Below are 25,197 nucleotides of genomic sequence, written 5' to 3'. Positions count from 1 at the left end.
TGGTGGAGATTTCAATGTGGTACTAAACCACCATTTAGACACAACTAATAGCAAAAGAAATGGGAGCAAAATATCAAAATTAATTAACACAGCCTGGGATGACATAGGATACTGCGATGTCTGGCGACATATTAATCCAACTCTCAAAAACTACACTCATTACTCAGCTCCCCACCGTACATACTCTAGGATTGATTATTTTTTTATGCCAAAAAATGACTGTTATAGGGTGAAAGATTGTAGCATTGGAGTAGCTGAGGTCTCTGACCACAGCGCTTTGTACCTGACAGTTCAAATAGAAGGAAGGAAGAGAAAGACAGGTTGGAGGTTGAATGTGGGCTTGTTAAATAACAAAGCAAATACAGAACAGATAAAATTAAATATAAAAGAATATATTAGGATAAATGATAATGGAGAGGTAGACCCATCCATAGTATGGGACTCATTGAAGGCTGTGATGCGTGGGAATTTGATTGCACTATCAGCGCAAAATAAAAAAAAGAGAATTATGGAGTACAATACCCTAACATCAGACTTATTAAATGTGGAGCAACAACACAAAATAAACAGGGACCCAAACCTACTATCACGTATGCAGCAAATAAGGAAACAGATTAACAGCCTGTTGGAACAAGATGTTGAGAAGAAAGCTCGATTCTATAAGCAGACATACTACGAATCCGGCCCTAAAGCAGCAAAATTGCTTGCCCGACGCTTACGTAAACAAGAAGTTGATAGCACTATTCATAGAATACGAGACCCACAAACAAATAATTTAGTTTATCATCCACAGAAAATAGAGGACATTTTTCTAAATTATTATAAACAACTGTATACGGATGCTTCTAACTCTAAAATGGAAGCGACAAGAAATTTTCTTAATGAACTAGATTTACCAAGTATAGGCAAAATACAAAATGATTTCATTACAGCAGATTTCACACTAGAAGAGATAAATAATGCGATTGGGAGACTAAAAACATCTAAAACACCAGGTAGCGACGGCTTTCCAGCCGAGTGGTATAAAACTTTTAAAGAAATACTAGCCCCACTTCTGTTAAAAACATTTAACTGGATTAAAACAGAATGTAAACTTCCACCTTCATGGAACGAGGCTATCATCTCAGTACTCCCAAAGGAGGGTAAGGACAGGGAATTTAGCTGCAATTATAGGCCCATTTCAATTCTTAATATAGATTATAAGATATATACATCAATTATAGCCAAAAGATTAGAGACTATCCTTCCTGAATTAATTGACGAGGATCAGACAGGATTCATAAAAAGCCGTCAAACACATGATAATATTAGGAGGACGCTGCATCTTATAGATAAAATAGAAAGGGAAAATAAGACAGCAGTATTACTAAGTCTGGATGCCGAAAAGGCCTTTGATCGGGTCAACTGGGAATTTCTTTACCAAACTTTGGTTAGATTCGGCTTCAATAAACATTTTGTAAATATAATTAGATCTCTTTACCAACAACCTACAGCCAAAATAAAAATTAATGGGTCATTATCTCCATCGTTTAGTTTACAAAGAGGAACTAGACAGGGCTGTTGCCTTAGTCCCACATTATTTGCTGTTTATATTGAACCCCTGGCCCAGGCAATCCGTCAACATGAACAAATACAAGGCATTACAATAGGACATAAAGATCATTTAATTAGTTTATTTGCAGACGATGTCTTGATCCATTTAACAGATCCTGAGGCTTCCCTCCCTGTACTGATGGAGTTCCTCGACGAATTTAACTTCTTTGCTGGGTACAAACTAAATATTGCGAAGACACAACTTTTGTCATTTAATTACAAACCTACTGAGGAAATCAGACATAGATATAAATTAAAATGGGACATGAAAGAAATAAAATATTTAGGGGTGATTATTACAAAAAACCTGAGTAGTCTGTACGGTGCAAACTATAATGTGATTAACCAGAGTATTAAAAGCGATATGGAACGGTGGTCTACCTACCCATTGGATTTTGCTAGTAAGATAAACGTCATCAAAACAAACATATTACCTAGATTACTATACCTATTTCAAGCCCTGCCAGTAGAGATACCTAAACATCAGTTTACAATCTGGAACAAACTTATTTCCAGGTTTATTTGGGATGGAAAGAAGCCTAGAATAAGATACACAACACTCCAGTTGTCCAAGCAAAAAGGAGGAATGGCCCTGCCGAATCTCAAAGATTATTTTTACGCAGCTCAGTTCCGTCCACTTTTTCTTTGGTGTAACAACAATTATTTTGCCAGATGGAAAGAAATTGAGACATATACGGTGGGTTATCAGATTCAGTCAATTCTTGGAGAAAAAGAAATCCCTTCGGTAGTCAAAAGTCAATTGGATTCAATAACTTCTGGAGCAGTGGAGTTTTGGTTTGAGTTTGCTAGACAATTTAAATTAAGCAAAGACCAAAAAGTTCTTCGATGGATAGCCTTTGACACTCAATTTAAACCAGGTGAAAGCGACGCCACATTTAAGCAATGGGCAACAAAAGGCATTAGTGCAATATGTACAGTATTGGAAAACAAGGAATTACAGACTTTCCAAACACTCAAAGAAAAACTTTCTCTTACTAATCGGGACTTATTTAGGTTTATACAATTCAGAGATTATTTTTACAGAGAAATAAAAATGGAAACGTCACACGAAATTAGTCCAGTTGTAAAGATTATGATGAATGCTTACAAATCAGATAGTAAATGTGCAAAAATAATCTCTAGTTTTTACGTAAGTATTATGGAAAGTAAGACCAACTCAACATTATACCTTAAATCAAGGTGGGAAAAAGAATTGAATGTAGAAATTCTACCAGAGGTATGGTTAGATATGTGCGAAATTCAACATTCCTCCACAAGCTCACAACAACTGAGGGTATTCAATTGGAAGAATTTGGTACGATTCTTTATAACACCTAAAATCAGCAGTAAAGCTTCTTCTACACCCCAGCAATGTTGGAGAAAATGTGGCTGCTTAGAAGCACACCATACACACATTTTTTGGGGATGCGAAAAACTGAAGCCATTTTGGAATGATGTGCACTTAACCTTAACAAAGGTGCTTGGGTATGAGATTCCATTTACATGCATTGTCCTGTACTTGGGTCATATTTCACTGGTTACACTTCAGGAGGATCGATACCTGGTAAAAATACTCCTTACAGCAGCCAGGAAAACCATAACCAGAAGCTGGTATAAGCCTGATTCACCTAAACAACAACAATGGCTTGATGTAATTCAGGAAATAAGGACATTGGAACATATGACTGGTGTGTTACGTTTGAAGGTGGACTTGTATGCCAAAAGATGGCAAAAATGGATAATTTACATTGACAAATCATTAGGGACTGGCTCTCAGACTGTACTCGCTTAAGTTTCAGACATATAAGTCAACTGTGCCTATTCTTATGTACCCAATTGCCTTCCTTTTTGTATAAACCATGTTTTTTATTTTTTTATTTACTTATTTATTTTTCTACAGTATTCTCAACACAGGCTCTGTTTCTATCTTATTTTATTTATTTATCTATTATTGTTTTGTTGTTGTTGTTTTTTTTTTTTTTTGTTCTAGTTATTTGCTTGTTATTGAAATGGCTTGTCATATCTGACTCAAATTAGCCTTTTCTACTATTTGTAAAATTGCATTTGATTGTAATCAATTGTGACCTACTAAAAAATCAATAAAAATTAAAGTTATAAAAAAGAAACCACCCGACACACACACACACACACACACACACACGCACACACACACACACACACACACACACACACACACGCACGAACGCACGCACGCACGCACGCACGCACACACACACCCACACACCCACACACACACACCCACACACACACACACACACACACACACACACACACACACACACTCAGGCAGGACATTCATCGCTGGAGGGCATCATGAGAAGTGTGAAAAAGAAGCATAACATGACGCCTTGTGTCAGTTGTGTGCACGATTGTGTGTGTAATCTAGCAAGTATGAACCAGAATGTTTTACATATTAATGCCACGGTGCTTTAGAAAGAGGCTCAGAAGGGAAACTATTATTTAAAGGTGGCTCTGGAAAATTAGTGGAGGTCTTGTTTTTGTTTTCATTTCATTTGACAAAAATTCCTGAGGGGAAACAGAACCAAATGAGGTGATTGTTGACCTTCTGTCTATACGTCTTCTGTCCGTAGACTATACACTTTTTACGTTGTCAAATTCATCTGCAAATTGAATGTATCCTTGGTTTGCAGCGCCAACTGGTGGAAACTTGAAGTTTGTCAGCCAAATGTCAAAGTGCACAAACATATCCAAGCTAGATTTTTGCCATTTGGGATACACAGATTTGGCATGTAAATACATCAACGTGCTTTCTGTCGGCTTATTACAGTTGCATATATTATTGTCACCCGCTTTGAATGTTACTCGATTGAATGGGCGTTATCAGTGGTAATCAACTGATGGATATGGGCCAGTAGGCACGGAAGGCTGTTATACTCCATCTACATGGTTAATCAGCTATACTAATAAAGAAGATTTTAGATCCAGATCTGTTTTTACATTTCTGTGACGGTAGGGGTAGTTGTTAATGAAATGCAATTAATGGAAAATATTTTTTTTTATTTATAGTTATAAATGTAATAAATAATATAAATAGTTCTAGTTGAGAACTATATATATTTTTATAGTATATATATATATATATATATATATATATATATATATATATATATATATATATATATATATATATATATATACACTATAAAAATACATATATACTTCAACCATATGGTTGAAATCAGAACTATTAAACCCCCTAAATTATTAGCCCCTCTGTTTATTTATCTGTTTATTTCTGTTTAACAAAGAGAAGAGTTTTCAACATTTCTAAGCATACTAGTTTTAATAACTCATCTCTAATAACTGATTTATTTTATCTTCGCCATGATGACAGTAAATAATATTTGACAAGATAAGATCAAGACACTTCTATACAGCTTAATGTGACATTTAAAGTCTTAACTAGGTTAATTAGGTTAACTAGGTGGGTTAGGGTAATTAGGCAAGTTATTGTATAACAGTTGTTCCCAAACTGTGAATATTCTTTACAAGCTGAAGCTGGTTGGTCAATTCTTATCACGTGACTCGCAGCCTGGGTTTCCATGGCGCAAGCACGTTATGCGCAATTCGCGCACCTCCATTGGAAACAACAACCTTGTGCAAACTCGATATGCGAACGGCCCCTAAAAGGCATTTGCGATCTCCATCAATTGATCTTCTTGCAGAGTCATGCTGGATTCACGTGATTTGTTGAGAAGTGGGTTGCGAATCCATACCTTGGCAATTTGTTTTTTAAATATTATAAGATAAGTTAGATAACTATGACAACTTTAATGTAATATAGTTTGGTTTATTTATCTTTGGCCCATGGGTCTAAATGAGGGGTTCCCAAACTTTTCAACACGCGACCACTAAAATAACAATGCCAGTGACTCGCGACCCCCAATATCCTCTGAGGTGGTTATAAATATAAAAAACTTGCATGCAATGGCACACACACACACACACACACAAATATACCAAAGTCTATTCTTCGTTTAATTTTTTTAATGAATGTCAGTGCTGTAAACGGGCCAGAAAGTGTAACCTGGTGTTATAAAATCAATCTGCTGCATCTGATGCTATTGCTGTCTTTAATATAATGTATTTACCCCAGGGGTCGCAATCCAATAGAACTAGTAAATAAGCTACTATAGTAACAATAAACGACTGTTTTTTTCTCTTCAGTTGGTTATGGATAAAATATGGTCATTCTTATGGCCTAATAATAATAAGTAGATTTTTGGAAATCACCAGGCGACCCCCCTTCATTGTTCCGCGACCCCTTAAGGGGTCCCGACCCCCACTTTGAGAACCACTGGTCTAAATGATATAGTTTTGGCCCTTCATTTGGGCACCTCAGACTAAATTAATTCAGCATTTGGTATGACCACACTTTCCATTAAACCCTTGGTACACTTGCTCATAGTTTTTCAGGTAGCTTTTCAGGTATGTTTTTTTAAAGCATCTTCAAGATGTCGCCAAAGTTCTTCTGAATTGAGTTTGTCTCTGTTTCTTCATGTTATTCCTGACAGACTGGATAATGATCAGATCAGATCTCTATGTGAAGCACTGACTGTTGTCTACAATTATCTACACAACAACCACTGTTGTACAAATACCTTGCCTAATTATCTACACTTGCCCAACACAATGGGCCCTATCATACACCCGGCACAGTGTGGCGCAAGGCGTGACGCAGTAGTCTTTTGGTAGTTTAAGCTTGGCGCAAGAGTCGTTTTGAGGCGTTGCGCTACGCTGTTTAAATAGCAAATGCATTAGCGCTCATTTTTGCGCCTATAGGCGTTCTGGTCTAAAAAGGAAGGAGTTCTGAGGCGGACCGCTGGCGCGTTGCTATTTTGAGAAACTATAATAGATTTTTCATTAGACCAAAACTAACCCGGTCTAAACTCCGGCGCAGAGTTGCGCCTCGCTTACGCACTGCTTAATACACACAAGAGAGCAATAGGCAAATATCTTTACATATGAAAAAATGTAAAATATTAAGGATATATATAGGATATAATAAGAATAGATATAGGATATAAATATGAAGGATTAAAATATTACAAAACATTATTTTCTAGCCTACATAAATATGAAAAATCATTTATGTCTTCTTCATATCGGGAGGCTTTTTCAGTTCATTCATGACAATTTGCTTTTGTATAATGTTATTATTATTAGCAGTATTATTTATTATATCCATATGTATATTTGTTTTATTAAAAACAAGCTTAGATTTGCCCACCTGTCTGGTTTTAGACCATATGGGGCACAGCATGTGTTTTAGGATATAACTCAGGTTTTTGAGCACATTTTGCTATTATTATTCATTTATTCGTTTGCTGGAAATTAAAACTGAATTTAGAAACAGTTTTTAAACGAATATTTGCGCTTAACAAACAAAAGTATTTATTTATAGACTAACTGATGTCTGTGCATAAAGGTTTCCCTATCCAGGAGCGAAAGTGAAAGTGATCCATTATCTCTCATTCTCACGCAGTAGATGCTCTGTTTAACAGTTTTCTGTTAAAAAGCTGTTAACTGTTAACTGTTTGCTTGTGAAATGCTCGTTTTTTCCACTTAGACATACTTTGCGTCCTGTAAATAGCGAATGCGCTCTTGGCGCGACGCAGCTGACTCTTAAAGGGAATGGGAGATGAGACTCTAATTGGTTTATTCTTAAAACACACCCATAACTCATTAAGAAAATAAACTCAACCCTTTTAGACCATGCGCCAAAGCGCAAGGCAGATTTCCCCTCCTTAAATGAGCAAAAACGCGTCCTGACACGCCCTGAAAGCATTTGTGCACTGCCTTTTGCGCTTTGCGCATGGACTGTCAAAATAGAGCTGTAAATTAGGTCTGTAAATTGAACACTAGTATCTTCAAAAAAGGGTAGAAAAATAGTATGACCATTTCATCTACCATGGCAATAATAACAAGTTATTAGAAATTAGTTATAATATTGATTATGCTTAAAAGATGTTACAAAAAATCTTCTGTCCTTGGGAAATATTTTCACAGGAGTGCTAATCATTTTGACGTCAACTGTCCATGTCTATAAAGATGGTAAAAGCTGTATGTTTCTGGAGTGTCCTTCTCTTAACAGTGTGCTGCGTGCTTTAGGGCCAGTAAACACATCTGACAGTGTGACTCATTGTATTCCCGGTGGATTCACAGAAAGATGCTTCCATCCCCAGCAGCACAGCCCCGACGTCCTCATATATCAGACTATTAACAAGGCCGGTCGTGAAGCGTCCACCCACTCGCTGCACCACTTACTCAAGCGCCGATGAATGTAAATGACATCTGCAAGGCTAAAGCATGACTGATCCCGGAAGACTCCCAGCAGATTGAGGCTTTAGATGATTGTAGTCGAGGTCGTATTTACCTGATGGTTGGCTGTTTCAGACACTTTGACGTCCAGAGATCCAGACAGAACGGCGTACCAGCTGGTGCCGATGTCACCCTGTCGATACACTGCAAGGCAAACAAACACAGTATATAAACACCGTTCTGCAAATCACAGAGGAACTTTGAATTCGGAAACAGTACTTTTTTTTAATTAACTTGACATGTGGTACTTATTGTCGGATTATAGGGCAGATTCAAGCTTTGGCACATATTCAAGGCAAAATGCTTAACAATAAGGGCTCTATTTTGATGGTCTATGTGTAAAGTGCAAATCGCAGGGCGCAAACGCATTCAGGGCATGTCAGAATTACACTTTTGCTAAAATAAGGATGGAAAAATCCGCTTTGCGCCGTGGCGCATGGTCTAACAGGGTTGAGCTTACTTTATTAATGAGTTTTAGATGTGTTTTAAAAATAAACCAACCAGAGTCTCATCTCCGATTCCCTTTAAGAGTCAGTTGCATCGCGTCATAGCACATTTGCTATTTACATGACGTAAAGTAAGTGTAAGTGGAAAAACTGAGCATTTTACTAGCAAGAAAACATTTAAACAGAGCATCTACAGCGCGAGAATGAGAGATAAATTATTACCTTTCACTTTTGCTCTCATGGATAGGGAAACCTTGTATGCACAGACATCAATTAGCCTATAAATAATTAATTTTGTTTGTTAAGCGCAAATATTTGTTTCAAAACCATTTCTAAATTCAGTTCTAATTTCCAGCAAAGAATAAATGAACAATAATAACGAAGTGTGGTCAAAAATACAAATTTTGAGTTACATCCAAATACACATGTTATGCCCCATATGGTCTAAGACCTGACAGGTGGACAAATCTAAGCTTGTTTTTAATAAAACACATATAAGTATGCATATAATAAATAATACTGCTAATAATAATAACATTATACAAATGCAAATTGTAATGAATGAACTAAGAAAGCCTCCCGAGATGAAGAAGAAGTCATGAAGGCAGTGGTTTTTATATTTATGTAGGATACAAAATAATATGTTTTGTAATATTTTAATACTTTATATTTATATCCAATATATATTCTTATTATATCCTATATATATATCCTTAATATTTTAATTCTTTTTCATATGTAAAGATATTTGTAGATATATATTAAGCAGTGTTTAAGCGAGGCGCACAACTAACGCACTCTGCGCTGGACGAAAAACTGGCTTTGTTCTGGTCTATTGAAAAATCTATTATAGTTTCTCAAAATAGCAACGCGCCAGCAATGCGCCCCAACACGCATCCCTTTTTAGACCAGAACGCCTATGGGCGTTAGCGTTAACGCCAGCGTTAGCGTCGAGGAGAGTTGAAATGAAGTCAACTTTATGGTAATGAGCTATGACGCGGTTCGGCGGCAAGCAATCAGAATGAAGACGTCCATCGCTTGATAGCAGTTCAGAGAACACAGACCTGTGAACTTTGGTTCCGACCACAGTTGTTCCCAAGGGTTTAAATATTGCGGTTGCCAGATTTCCAATTATTTACTATTCTTTCCTACAGGAACATACATTAAATAAGTTACGGGCGAGTTACTGATGTTCATTAATGTTATATAAATTTATCTTAAAAAAGCGTGAATCTCACGCGATGTGACAGTACAAAACAGTACTGCTGCTTCAGGATATTTCAGACATATGGACACATATTGGATAAATAGAGCAAAGCCACAATGCACGCAACTTGATCTTCCATTGTTGTATGAATTTGTTAAGAAGTGTGCAACATTTTCACGCTAGAAACATGTTTTATGCAGGAATGTAACTGATATGCTGCAACGGCTCCTTTAAATATGAGATCAATGTAGCGAATTTTGACGCTCTAGCCGCAGGAGCTGAAGGCAGAGAGCGTTGTCGCCAGGGCGGCCAGAGCGACCTTGGATGCTCTCGCCGCTTTCGTTGTGAACGTACGGTTAGACTTGCTTAAATAAACTATGTTTATTTGTAAATAATTTTTAAGGTCAATATTATTAACTTCTTTATGAATATCTTTTGATTGGCTACAGAACAAACTACTGTAAACTTGCTTAACATAATAACACTGTTAAGCCTTTTAAATTGCACTTTAAGCTGAATATCTTGCAACAAAACAAATATCATGTACTGTCAACAAGGTAAAGACAAAAAAATTAGTTCTTAGATAGCTATTAAAATATTATGCTTAAAAAGTGTTGAACTTTTTCTCTCCATTTTAAAAATAAATGTAATGTATACTGTGATGACAAAGCTGGGTTTTCAGCTACGTCAGTCTTCGGTGTCATATTTGATATTAAAACATTTATTATTATTTTTATTATCAAAATTACAACAAGGTAATAATCAAGTTTTGTTGAAATTGTGACATTTCTTTTTCTTTAAGCTTATTCAATAAATAGAAAAACATATGTAAAATAGAAACAAATATTAACATTATACATTTTTTTGTTAATTTTAATCACTCTAATGCATGCATGCAAAATAAAAGTATTAGTTTGTTTAAAAAATATTTTAAACAGTAGCATACACACAAAAATCATCACACACTTAAAAAAAGGTTCACTTTAGCTGCATAAAGACAAATTTCCCAACTAATCTTAAAAACAAAACAAAAAATGCCATCAAATCCAGCATCGAGATGATAAAATCACAACAATAAATGTGGTACTTACAGGTGATGCCTTTCTCTAGGTACTCATAAAAGCCACACATGCAGATCTGCTGCAGCAGGTTAGGATGAAACTTCTCGAAGGCCTTCACACCCTTCAGCCGAGCCAGAATGATGTCCACGTCTTCTCCCGAGCGTTCAGCTGGCCTAAAACCCACAGCGAGACAAAGACACGTTACAGTCTAGACACTACCAAACTGACCTACAAGACAATCAGGACATTGCAGAGATGCATGTGACCGTGAGACTGCTGAGGAAACAAACCCAGGACAAGCACAGTTGTGTCCCGTGTAGGATGAGGAATGTGTCTAAATGGGATCAGGGATTTAGTTTTTCGTTGTTTTTTGCAGGATTGTAATTTAGTTTGTGAAAGTAACAAAGATGTATTTAAACATGTCTCTGGCCAGGCCAAAATATCCCTCTCTTAATATAGATATACTAACCGGCCACTTTATAAGGTACACCTGTCTAACTGCTAACTTAACGCTAATTTCTATTCACATGGCAGCAACTCAATATGCATTTAGGCATGTAGAGCTTGTCAAGATGAATGCTGCAGTTCAAAAGGAGCATCAGAATGTGAAACAAAGGTGATTTAAGTGACTTTGAATTTGGCATGGTTGTTGGTGCCTACTTGGCTGCTACTGGTGGTGTAATGGTGTGGGGGATATTTCCTTGGCACACTTTGGGCCTATTAGTACCAACTGAGCATTGTGTCAAAACCACAGCCCACCTGAGTATTGTGGCTGACCATGTCCATCCCTTTATGACCACAGTGTACTCATCTTCTGATGACTTCCAGCAGGATAACGCGCCATGTCATTTAGCGTAAATCATCTCAGACTGGCTTCTTAAACATGACAATGAGTTCACTGTACTCAAATGGCCCACACAGTCACCAGCACTCAATCCAATAGAGCACCTTTGGAATGTGGTGGAACGGGAGATTCGCATCACGGATATGCAGCCGACAAATCTGCAGCAACTGCGTGGTGCTATCATGTCAATATGGAGCAAAATCTTTGAGGAATATTTCCAGTAATTTATTGAATCTATGCCACGAATGATTATTTCGGAAAGCAAAAGGGAGTCTAACCTGGTTCTAGTAAGGTGTACCTAATAAAGTGGCCGGTGAGTTTATTTATTTTTTTAATTCAAAGTCATGACTTGTTGATAATAAATGGCTTTGCTCAGTTAAATGTAATATTTTTGTTGAGATATTGTTTTGAAACACTGATTCAGCAATTATGTAAGACTCAGTCATTTTTTTAAAGAAATGTTTAAAGATGAAATTCGAGACAAAAATGTACAAAAATGTAGAGTGTTGGAAACAAAGGTGGAACTGATAAGCACTAATATATGGCGGGAAAACTGAACAAAGGACTGCAGAGTCATCATTTGTCAACTTCTTCAGATTGAAAGTGTAACGCTGCCAGTCCTACACCACCCAACCCTCTCCGGGCTGGGATCGAACTGGCAACCTTTCACATGGGAGTCGGTTGCTCTAACAAGGAGGCTAAAGACCATGGCCTCTAGCGTCTGTTGCTAAAGCACCGTTAGAGGTCAGAGGAGTGAGGTTTACCTGCACAGCACCTACTTGGCTGGCCTCCGTTACACTCACCCCCTAAACCTCACTCCCATCAGGGTCACAGCACTAATTTAACCCCACCGGTCCTACACCACCCAATGCTCTTCGGGCTGGGATCGAAGCGGCAACCTTTGTTGTGGTTTTCGGCTTTTCTCTTAATGAATCAAACTCATTCTGAAGGTTATGAATATCAGAAGAATATACTTTATTGGAATATTTTCCAACAAAGCCGAGACGCTTTGTTTGAAGCAGACCCATCTCAGTCTCTCCCCAGGACAAATCCCAAGTGTCTATGTTCTTCACAAAATTAATACTGATTTTCTCTCCCCACCTCTCTCATTGTAACTCTGACCGTTTTAGCATGTTTTCTGTTTACTGAGGGGTTTAGTATATCTTTAGGTGCTCATGTTATTCTGGGCCCTGTGCTCTACCATGCAAACACCTGTTTTCACACCAGAGTTCTCTCTCCATAGATTCAATCTTGTCCGAGTGTTTACATACACTGGCATGATGGTACATTAATGTCATCATATGTCACTCATTCTCCTGAAAACCTCTCACAATTATAACTTCATATGCTCCAAACAATAATGACCTTACACATTCTTCAACAGGACACCCATTCTACACACACCACCAATTGTCAACTTTCTTCTCAAAATACACCACCAGTTGTTTCCCTTTTTCCTCAAAATACATGTCTAAGCATCTCTAGGTGGTTATATAGGTAGACATCTTCATTGCATTATAAAGAATAAAATAATCTTCGTCACCTTCCGCATGGGAGTCGGTTGCTCTAACAAGGAGGCTAAAGACCATGGTCTCTAGCGTCTGTCGCTAGAGCACCTTTAGAGGTCAGAGGAGTGAGGTTTACCTGCACAGCACCTACTTGGCTGGCCTCCGTTACAACAGCTGCTCCTCTAGCCAATCAGTCAAAGGGGGAGTCGACATCAAGCGTATTATTTTTCAATACATCAGGTGGGATCCCATCCAGAACCAAAAAAATAGATAAATAAATAAATAAATCGCTAGGTAGGGGTAAGAAAAGCTAAGATGTAAACCTATGCCTAACTCTGCCAAAAATAATATCAATAACAAAAATAAATGAAGAGCCAGAAACTACCCATGAAAACACAATCTACAGGCTAAACTACTTAATAAACAACAAAAAAAGTGTCTATTTTCACACACGCACCAATGTCGTGACTATTTACAATAATCAAAGCAAGGACTTCGCAAGTAAGATGTCTGATTTGACAGGCAAAAAGTAAACCCCCAGATGTCCTACTATACCTCCAGCGAGACTCTGAAGTGTGATTGACATTTTACAGTCCCTGGAGGCAGTGGGAGAGGATTTGTGACAGGAATATAATGCAGCTCACTCAGTAGGTAACACCATAATGACAGCATGACAAATGTAAAAAGTCTGGATTGCTGTATATTCATACTACACACGTAACAACATTCTTTATTAGTGCTCTTATAGTGTGTGGCTGAACGTGCAATTAAAAGTTCATAATCGTCAAATGATTTGTTCAGTAGGAGGCCGCTTCATTTTTCTCTAATGGCGTATGAGAGATTGAGATACTACATAAAGATCAACATGGGCAGCACGGTGGCTCAGTGGTTAGCACTGTCGCCTCACAGCAAGAAGGTCACTAGTTAGGCCAGTTGGCATTTTTGTGTGGAGTTTGCATGTTCTCGTCATGCTGGTGTGGGTTTCCTCCGGGTGCACAGTCCAAAGAAATGCGCCATAGGTGAAATGGACAGTACTGGGTTGCGGCTGGAAGGGCATCAGCTCTGTACAACAAATGCAGGAATAGTTGGAGGTTCATTCCACTGTGGCGACCTCTGAAATAAAGACTAAGTAGAAGGAAAATGAATGAATGAATGAATTAAGATCCACTTCTAATTTTGCATAAACATACGCAAGCTCTCACTTCTCAGCTCATTAAGTGACATGTATATGTGTGTGTGTGTGTGTGTGTGTGTGTGTGTGTGTGTGCACTTGTGAATAAATTGCCTTTCTTAATGATGTCAGGTTGCTGTTGTAATTTAGATTCCTTTTATACAGAAATGCCCTGTTGCTATGGAGATTACAACATGGAGAAATTAAGACTTCAAAGATATTTTTCAAACTGAGGGCAGTGGCACAGACTTCATGCGAAACTAATCCTGCTAATGAGTTCCACAAAAGATTCCCAATGAACTACTCTGTACTGACCTTACAACTGCAACAAACATGAAAGAATTTCAGCAAGCCGATTATCTTTTACTGTATGTAGCACTTTTCTTTATATAATGTGAATAGTGTTGGGCAAAGCTACTTGAAAAATGTAGTGAGCTAAGCTATTAGCAACTCAACTTAAAATGAAGCTTAACTACACTAAAAGCTACCTCCTGGGAAATGTAGCAAGCTAAGCTAAAAGCTACATGGCAAAAGTAGCTCAGCTATATCTAAGTTATTTTTGTAATTTTTTCTTTTTCTTAATTAAAGTAACTTAAATTCCGGTCATGGCGTTTAAGGCTGTTTGCTGATTTCAGTCATCATACAGTCAACATCCTTTTTTTTCGACATCTATTTTCTCATCAATATATTATATATGTAAATATTTTGAACATCTTCTTGGTCATTTTTAATGCTTCCAAAAGGTTTGCTGCATCTATAAAGCATCCATGTGTTGATGCTGTATCATGCGATTTTCTTTATGTGCGAATTGATTGGACAGGAATCACAGGATTTTTTCTCCAATCCCCATGGACAAGAAAGAAATAAAGTCGTGACTCCAGGTTGAAGGAAAATAGTGGAGTAAAAGTACCAATACTGCACTAAACATGTACTCAAGGGAAAGTAAAAAAACACATTTATAAAACTACTTAGGAAAGTACAATTCCTGAGAAAAACTACTCAATTACTGTAATTTGCATATTTGTAATTACATGTAGTTAATTTACACCACAGTTAATTAGGCAAGTTATTGTATAATGATTGTTCTGTAGACAATCGAAAAACAATATTGCTTAAAAGGCTAATATTATTGACCTTAAAATAGTTTAACAAAAAATTAAAAATACTTTTATTCTTGATGAAATAAAACAAATTAGACTTTCTCCAGAAGAAAAAAATATGATAGGAAATACTGTGAAGATTTCCTTGCTGTAAAACGTTCCAAGTTTAGCAAATCTTTAAAAAAATATAGGAAAAAAAAAATTCACAGGCGACTAATAAATTTGACTTCAACTGTATACATAAAACCCAAAGACTCTATGCATTCAGTGCATCATTGAGAGAGAAATGAGCATAAATTACATGAACTATAGTTCTATAATTATGTCTTGTGCTGTCATCAGGCTGATCTTCTGTGATCTGGACCAGTCCGTGTGTGCTCTGAGGACGTGAGATGTTGAGAGTGCCTTTGACTTACTGTGCTGAGATTCACTGGAGTGGAAACACATTACCAGCTTATATCTGCTGGGCACAGAATGGACTCTGCATTACAGCGGCCGCCAGCACAAAGCCAAACCCCTCTCTCTCTCTCTCTCTCTCTCTCTCTCTCTTTTCATCTACGTTTCTTTTTTTTCTCATTCAGTTCCAGCTCATTGTGAAGCTTTCTTCAGCTCTCCAAAGAGTCTTTTTTGAAAAAAGCACTCTCCGTTTGTGCTCCAAAAATATTTAGGCTTCACATATAAGATTTATGTATCCTGATTGCATAAAAAATTGACATACATACTTTTATCATAATTTAACTAATAAAGTGATGGCACGGTGACTCAGTGGTTAGCACTGTCGCCTCACAGCAAGAAGTCCGCTGATTTGAGGCCTAGGTGGAGCAGTCGGCATTTCTGTGTGGAGTTTGCATGTTCTTCCTGTGTTTGTGTGGGATTCCTCCAGGTTTCCCACACAGTTCAAAGACATGTGGTGTAGGTGATAAACTAATTATTATTATTATTATTTTTAATTATTTTTAATATAATAAACTAATTATTATACTTAATATTATTATTATAGGTGATAAACACATTTTTATTATTATTATTAATATAGGTGATGAACTAATTATTATTATTATTATTAATAATATATTATTATTATTATAGGTGATAAACTTATTATTATTATTATTATTATTATTATTATTATATGTGATGAACTAATTATTATTACTATTATTATTATTACTATTATTATTATTATTATTAATATTATTATTATAGGTGATAAACTAATTATTATTAGTATTATTAATAATATATTATTATTATTATTAATAATATTGTCATTATTGTTATTATTATATGTAATAAACTAATTATTATTATTATTATTATTATTATTATTATTATTATTATTATTATTAATATAGGTTATAAACTAAATTGGCCATATTATATATGTGTGAATGAGAGTCTATGGGTGTTTCCCAATACTGGGTTTCAGCTGGAAGGGTATTCACTGCATAAAACATTTGCTGGAATAGTTGCTGGTTCATTCCACTGTGGCGACCCCTGATCAATCAGAGACTAAGCTAAAGGAAAAGGAATGAATGGATGAACTAATAAACTGTATGTTGTTTGATTACAAACACTGTAAGGAAAAGACAGAACCCGGAGCAAAGACTACAGGATTTCACCAGAAGGGCACCATAGCTGATGTGATGTGATGTGATGTCCTTTCTCCTGTCAAAATCAATTCATGCAGTGGTAGGGCTTCCCATAACAAACAAGTGGATCTGTACAGACTCCTACCCCAATAAACAGTATGGCTAAAGATTGATAATTGTATATTTTGACCAGTAAGCAGGATTTCCTTCATTGTGGTGGCCATACTGGGAATTGCACTTTCCCCATTCAGCGTAATGCGAGTCGACTGTGTTTATATATCTATAGCCTTTGTGCGAATGATCATTAATCAGTATCAATATGCTATAAAATGGACTTAAACTTAAAATTAAAAAAAACATTATTATATATTTCTAATATTAAGATAATTGCTAATCAATTTTTTTTCACTTTTTTTTAGGATTCATAGACGAATAGAAAAAAAAACTAAATAAAAATGAGATCCAAAATCAAAAAGTGCTGAGAGTTGCTTAAATAGCTTGTCGGTGCTCTTTGGGTAAGAGATTTATCAGAATCAAAGATTCATCAGTCAAAGGCACTTATAGCCTTTATTGACATGGCTATTCATTAAAACTAGTACAAAAAGGAATAGCCATGTCTATAAAGGCTTTTTAATATCCTTACACATTATTTAAATGCCCTGGAGTGACTTTTGCTATAAAAACAAGATCTTTTGAAACATTGTTATTTTTATCAAATTAATATTTCCTTTATAAAGGAATATATATATATATATATATATAAATATATATATATATATATAGCAGCAACCGGGTACATAACAAAGTAAATGTTATCTTAAATTTTAATGATAGTTCATAATGTTACAGTTTTTCTGATCAAATAAATACAGCCTTACTGGCCATAAAATACTTCTTTGAAAATAAAATCACAAAAAATCCCATCAATCCTGCACTGTAAAACCTAAAAAAGTCATTCAAACCATTTGAGAAAACTGATTGCAACAAAACCATTCAAGTTCAAAAACTATCCTTATGAGCACTGTGAACTTTAAATAAATGAATTTAATGAAGCAAATTTATTTTAAGTAAATGAAGCAATTTGAGCACAGTAAAACCCAATAAAACAAGGCAACTCAAACCGTTTGCGGAAACCGATTGCTACAAACCATTTGAGTTAAAAAAAAACTACTTAATATGAGTACTGTGAACTTACTGGATTTAGGTTGAAGTAATGAGGCAGTTAATTAACTCATTACCTTCAACACTGAGTTCAAAACTCTTTCCAAATGAGTAGAATTAACTTTCAGCCAATTTTGAGTTAACTACACTCATTTCATTTGATACAGCTGACTGCTGGACTTTACAGTGTGTGTGTGTGTGTGTTAACACTAGTGTTGTATATATTATAATTGTATAGAAATATTAAACGAACTCTGCAGCATCAGTACAGTGTACAGCGTCATTATTCTGGCAGGTGGCTTCATCATTTTGCACATATAAATATCAAAGAAACATAAAACAGAGTCAGTTTATCATCTCAGCAATGCTCAACCCTTTCACTATCAAGCACATAACAGAATACTCACTATAAAGCATCAAAATCCCCAACACACAGCTCTTCAATATGAAACTCTCAGTCTGAGATCAGCTGTTTCACAGTCAGTACAGACTATTCCCAACGCCACGATGTGCTGAAAGTGCCAGGACAGCACAAAGCAGCCGAGTATCATCCAACAGTGCAGTCTGCTTTTTTTCCTCTTTGTGTGTGTGTGTGTGTGTGTGTGTGGCTGCACCTTTATCGATCTCCACAATACCGGTGTCGGATGTAAATGAGACCATGGACAATTTTTAAGAAGCTTTGCATTGATCAGTATATAGACAATGTGCTCGAGTCCATTAAAACATCAGCCTCCGAAAAAACCCCATCATCACACCCAGTAAGGTGATCTCACTTTTCCCTCCCATCGCCATGGTAACCTGTCTGAGCTAGGAGGGGCTGCCTGAAGGTAAAGTGATATTTTATTAGCATGTTAAAATTGGGAGGCTTCCAGAAGTTCACTATTTATGCTGTGTATAAAATAAAAAAACTCTAAAAGCATTGGTTTATCATAAAGTATTACAGTTTAAATAGTCAGATTAACACAAAGAGAGTCAGATTTCGTTAAAAGACCATAAAATATTACACACAAAACCTTAATAGCTGATAAAAAAAATCAGTGTTTGGCTATATAAAAATGGAAAAACTCTAAACGCAATGTATTATTATTATTAATTACGTTTTAAATGATCACATTAACAGATTCAGATTTCAATAAATATTATATAAATATTATATTACACACAATACTACACACAAAATTGAATAGCTGATGAATGCAATCGAGTTATCATGAACAAGCATGCCATTCATTGTCCTGATTGCAGAAGGAGACATCATCTAGGCTAGGAAATACAGTTAAAATATAATAATTAGACTATAATAATGTCCAGTCAGTAAACATATTAATCTAAAAGCCTAACACACTAAGATGCAGGTGGTGCATTAGAAATTGACGCTTTTTAAACGCCTGTCACCTTGTTGCAGCCCCTCCGGACATTAATGTGACCGGGAGTCTCTCACCTCTTATCCAGGCAGATGATCCACTCGGCAGAGGCCACGGAGTGCGCAGAGGCGTGCACCGCTACCATCTTCGGCTAAAAGCGGTGTGCTGGATCGTGCGTCTCGGATCGCGGTTCTCGTCGACTTGGTCGCTTCATCAGCATCAGCAGCAGCAGGGCTCAACCCCCCTCCTCTCCCCGCCTCTGCGTGGATCGCCGCGGCGTGGACGCATCGTCACCACGTCCACACACGCACGACAGCAGACAGCGTGCAGTAACGCGTTTCTACACATGCACCGAGCGATGAAATCAAATCCCACTTGATGGAGAAATAGGGTAGTGTCAGCGGGAGATCTGCGGTGCTGAGGCTGCAGTGTCACCGCGGATGCTGCATCTCCACCGGGGAGCGCTGTCAGGAGTCCTGTCTTCCAGCGGGGGTTAAGAAGAGACACACACTGACAGAAATACACACAGGGAGCAGCCTGTACTGTACAAGAGAAACAGCATTTTCTACCTTCTTAATCTCTCTAAGCTCATTACATTTCAGTTATTACGTTTTTTTGGTTTTGCTATAATATTGTCTAATCTCAAATAATTTCATTCATTATTTGGTCCCACTTTATATTAAGTGTCCTTAACTACTATGTACTTACATAAAAAATAAATACAATGTACTTACTATGTTCATAATGTATTTGAGAACACTTGTGTTGCTCTTGAGTTGGGATAGAGGTTGGGTTATGGACAGGTTTGGTGGTATGGGTAGGTTTAAGGGTGGGTTAAGGTGTAGGGAATGGTCAGCAGTGTATTTAAAAATGTAATTACAGTTAGTTACAGATGCAATTACATACAGGTATTTAATCAAGCATAAGTACACAATAAATACATGTATTTACACAATAAGTACATTGTAACAAACTATTAATTCCTGTGTAAGTACATATTAGTGAAGGCCACTTAATATAAAGAGGGATCCATTATTTTTTGGTAATATTAACATAACTGCCTATAATTTCAAACTATTTCACTCATTAATTATTATTTTGCAATATTAATATCTAACCTCAAATAATTTCATTCATTGAGTATTTTTGTAATATTAATAGTCTGTAAATATCTGACCTCGAATAATTGCAATTATTAAGTATTTTCTTTATTTGTAATATTATTATAAAGATCTAACCTCAAATAAGTTCATTAAGTTTTTTTTGTAATATTAATATTTCTTTGTAACCTTAAATTATTCCATTCATTAAGTAATTTTTTTTTGTTTGTAATATCAATATAACCTTAAATAATTCCATTCACTAAGTATTTTTTGTGCAACATTAATATAACTAACATCAAATCATGACTAAGCTCAGTTATTTCATTCATTAAGTATTTTTATTTATTTATAGTATTAATTTAAATGCCTAACATCAAATAATTTCATTATTTAAGTTTTTCTTAGTAATATTAATATTACTGTCTAACCTCAAATTATTCCAATCATTAAGTGTTAAGCATTTGTTTACAATATTAACATAATTAACAAACAAAAAAAATGACTAAAAAACTTTCAATAATAATGTTATAGAATATTTACAATATTAAAGTATTTACTTAATAAAATAATAAATTTAATAATTAAAAGTAGTTTTTTCTCATGTAACCCAGCTTGGCTGATAAATTAATACATACATGCGTACAATATTAATATAACTAATCAAAGCTAAAGCAAATATATAATCGTTATAATTATTTAAATTCCTAAAATTGACAACCTTTTTGAAATTGACATTTTCTGTATTTAAACAAACAAAAAATCTAATAAAAAATAATAGTGTGACCATAAAGTCGTTGGTTAGTTCATTCATGTTGTCCTGTTACATTCATGTTTATTTTGTTTTGTAAAATAATAAAATGCAAATTACATTAAATAAATAAGAAAAATAAATTTGTGTAACCTCATGTGCACTGGTGGATTCAGTGTATACGACTGCTTGATTAAATAACATTTAAGTAAATTTTCAAAATATCTCAAATGAATTAAATAACATAGATTTGCAGTGGTGTATTAAAAAATAAATGCAAAATAAATATAATTTATCACATTATATTAGGGAGTAAAAAGGGAAGTGAGCAGTTTCTAACTTCTAATTTTAAATAGATTTCTTTGTGTGTAATTAGTATAAAACAACACTATAGTGCAATAATTCATATAAATAAATGAATAAATACATAATTCAAATGAATTAGACAATTACATAATATTTTAGGTTACTCAGCAAAACCTTTTTACAATGAAATGTAATAAATAAACAGTCTGAGATTAATAAAAATAATAAAAACTCTTTATTTTCTTTAATGACCACCAAAGTAAAATAGCACAGATTCAGTGTTCAAATTATAATCGACAGCTTTGAAAACTCTTTTAAAAATCAGCACTAAGTGCATAATACATCTCATGGCACAAAATATATTACATGTTTACAGTATAGCACATTTAAACATTAATTACAAGACACAAAAACATTCCTGTCTGACAAAAAAAAAGTGAAAAGACGCTGTGAGTTTGCATCGAAGCCTCATTTTGTGCTAAAAAATAAGCAACCCTACGATCATACAGTAAATTGCATCTTCTGAAAGCTTCTCGAAGGAGTTTTTTACATCACGGCTGAATGAGATGAACAGCTTTGATTATGTACAGCAGTCTATTTACTACACAGAATGCCTGACATCTCTCTATATACACACAACAGCCGCACAATATGGCTTTCATGACTGTACTGCCATTTTAAAAGACAGATACTGTACCAAATAGGCTTTGGCATCAGGTATTGTAGTTGATTTGGCATCAGGTACTGTTGTTAAAGAAGCTGTTACAGGCAGTGTTGGGTAAAGAAAAAGTCATATACTACAATCTTAGAGCCAGGACACACCAAGCCGATGGTTGACCATTGGGCTTTGTTGGTCCGTCGGTCAGGCTAGGTTTCTCTTCGAAGTTTGGGCAACACTTTATTTTGATGGTCCGTTTAAGTATTAGTAGACTGTCTGCTTAATATCTGTTGATACTGCTACTTCAACAGACTGAAAGAAACTTTGCAAATATACGTCAACTAACACTACCCCCAAACTAACAGTCTACTTATAGACCATTTTGAGGCATGTAAACAAAAACAATGGTCCCAAAGCATTTCCTGTTTTACATTTTTTTTATTTCTATAGCTTCCAACAATCAAAGTTATTATTGAATTGCCTCTTGTTACAGTTATGAAATAGTTTGATAAGCAGGAAATGTTCATGGGCCAGTGACACGACCACGGTTTATAATCTAATAAAAAATTTGTTGGCATGTGGATGCAATGTAACTTAAATTGAGCAAATGAACCATCAAAATAAAGTGACTGAAGTTTGTTTTCCTGATTCAGCATGTAAAATCAACAGCGTTCCGACTGGTTATTCCAGCCTGATCTCACGAGGAAATGTAAGTATTTTACGTTTTGTCAGTTTAGTGGCTAATTCGTATGAGTTCAGTCGATTTTAAAAAGGAGGCGTGGCACCAAACCTCACCCCTAACCCCAACCGTCATTGGGTGATAAGCATACCGTAATTAATTTGTACGAATTAAATCATACGAATTCATATGAATTAGTCACTAAATTAAAAAGTTACAAATTGTTGTTAACTGTCAAGTAAACAATTAAAGTCAAGAAGGAGCGCAAAGAGGCCGGCTGTAATTTCGCAACACTTCACAAATATTTGCATGGATTGTTATATTATCAGACATATTTGCAAGAGCGAATCCCTTTGTGGTGAGTGAAAATAACTGTGATAACGGTGCTGAATGATGCTTGTTTATGCTTTGCATCAGAAGTTCCGGTTTCCCGATTTGTAAGAGAAAACAGACCACTCTCGTTTCCAACCCAGGCTCATTCTGAAAACGTCCCCTTGTATACATTTCTGGAGAGCGCCAAATACGTCCCAGGAGCTACGTTTTTTTTTTTTTTGTTGCAGTTTTTGTTTTCGCAAATCCACCAGAGGCCGCTGTGTATGATTTTTCAGATCTTAAATTTCTCTCACGAGTGCCATTCGTGCCTGCTGTTCTGACTGTCTGTTTAACTGACCCACCCACACCCTTAACCTAAACCCAACCGATAGTGTTTTCAAAAGCACTGATTAACCAGCGGCCACCCATTTCCCTAAACCCAACCAACAGTGCATTCAATCCTGAAAATTTTACCACGTTTTCAGATTTTACCACATTCTGACACTGTTATTACTTGTTGATTTTCTGTTTTGGCTTTTGGTTTTGTCTTACCTGTTTTCTGGAACCGTTCTTCACCTAACTCGAACTCCGTCGTCACTGTCAACTTCGTTTCACGTCACAAGTCCGCTGACATACATGGCAAGCACTGGACAAACTGGTAACAGCAGTAAAGCCGTCCACATGGAGGTAAGCAATCAGCTGGTGAGCGCAAAAAGGGAACGGCGTCATACCTCCCCATAGTGTTTGTTTTAACGCCAAAAAGCAGTCATACGTACCTCTGGCTACATGCTGTAATTCCCGATCACCAGAAATGTATATAGCGCAACGTTTTCAAAATGAGCCAATGTTGCTTGTTTCAGTCGGCTGCCATCAGCTTGCCGTGTCGCGGCCTTTAAGCCTTAATTCTTAATCGTAAAAACAAACCAAATAAATAAAAATGGAACAAAAAAAAACAATCCAGGCTCATTGGGAATATGTACCCAGGGCTATGAACTGTGAAATATGTGGCTATGTCTGGTTGCAACTACAAAGTTCCTCTGGTGCAAAAGCCCCTTCCATTCATCACTTCATTTTCCTTCGGCTTAGTCTCCGATTTATGAGAGGTCACCACAGCGGAATACATCACCATCTATTCCAGCATATGTTTCCCTTCTGTCACATGCCAAGATTGCACTCAGCACCCCCTTTTCTAAAAATCGCCTGATCCATACAAGATTAAGACGAGACACTTTAAAGTCTGAATCCACTGTTATCCAGCTAGCTTATGCTGCATTATTGCTGAAGTACTTAAGTTGCATACATTTTAATCAATTTAACCAAAATATGCAACCCATACTGTAAAACTGTTTTTATTAAACAACTCAAATGTACCCTATGCATGGAAAACACCCAATTATATACTTATTACCAAGCCAGTGTGTTCATAAACAGTACATCTTTCATCTTTAAACACATTCCTTAAATCGAATCCCTTCCTGCTATTGAGTTTTCAGGCAGCGTGTGGCTTTCAAGATACAGGAGTGGAAGTGTTTGTGTTGGGTTTCATCCTGTAGACGAAGTGAAAGGGCTGTCGGTTTGGTCGACTGTGTAACTCTGCTTTTATCCACTGCGGGTGTGTGTCTGCGGCCAACTGCTGACTGCTTTCGTCCGTCAGGAGAAACAGGCCGTAGTTTTCAGGGTCCGACACGCGGAATTTAAGTGCGCAGAGACGACACACTTCTTCTGTTGTGGCGTAAGGCCGAACCTGGAGGGTTTTAGCCGTGCAGCCGCTGTCGGCCTTCTGCAGAGCCACGCGCATGTAGTTCTTCACACAAACACACAAAATAGTAGGTTTATTACCAATGAATACAATATTTTTGATTCAAATATGGATAAAATGTATTAGTAGGCTTGTCAAAAGTACTGATGTCAGTACAAATTAGTATTGACTTAAAAAAAAAACATCAATTTTCCACTAACATTTAAGCTCTGTTGAGTGGAT

At 36.2% G+C, this 25,197-nt stretch overlaps 2 protein-coding genes across 6 annotated transcripts in view; both read right to left on the bottom strand.

The window, feature by feature from the left end:
- Positions 1 to 19,863, bottom strand: part of rapgef4b (Rap guanine nucleotide exchange factor 4b) — a 71,476-nt gene extending 51,613 nt beyond the window's left edge. For 2 of the 3 annotated variants that reach the window (XR_015492450.1, XM_087254776.1), the window contains exons 1-3: positions 19,488 to 19,613; positions 10,701 to 10,843; positions 8,012 to 8,100 (exon numbers count right to left, since the gene is read on the bottom strand). Coding sequence is in view for 2 of the 3 variants with exons in the window: in XM_087254776.1 (XP_087110902.1) it covers positions 8,012 to 8,100; positions 10,701 to 10,843; positions 19,488 to 19,555 (300 nt within the window). In the remaining variant the exon portion in view is untranslated. 3 annotated transcript variants of the gene reach the window in all.
- A 1,920-nt stretch (positions 19,864 to 21,783) lies between these two features.
- rin2b (Ras and Rab interactor 2b) overlaps positions 21,784 to 25,197 on the bottom strand; it is a 36,202-nt gene continuing 32,788 nt past the window's right edge. For all 3 annotated transcript variants that reach the window (XM_087256522.1, XM_087256523.1, XM_087256524.1), the window contains one exon: positions 21,784 to 25,020. In XM_087256522.1, coding sequence (XP_087112648.1) covers positions 24,724 to 25,020 — 297 coding nt within the window. In that variant the 3' untranslated portion in view covers positions 21,784 to 24,723. The remainder of the gene's footprint in view (positions 25,021 to 25,197) is intronic.

Source organism: Danio rerio, chromosome 6, assembly GCF_052040795.2.
Source record: "Danio rerio strain M-AB ecotype USA chromosome 6, GRCz13ab, whole genome shotgun sequence".
NCBI classification, from domain to species: Eukaryota; Metazoa; Chordata; class Actinopteri; order Cypriniformes; family Danionidae; genus Danio; species Danio rerio.
This window is presented reverse-complemented; position numbering and strand designations above follow the sequence as displayed.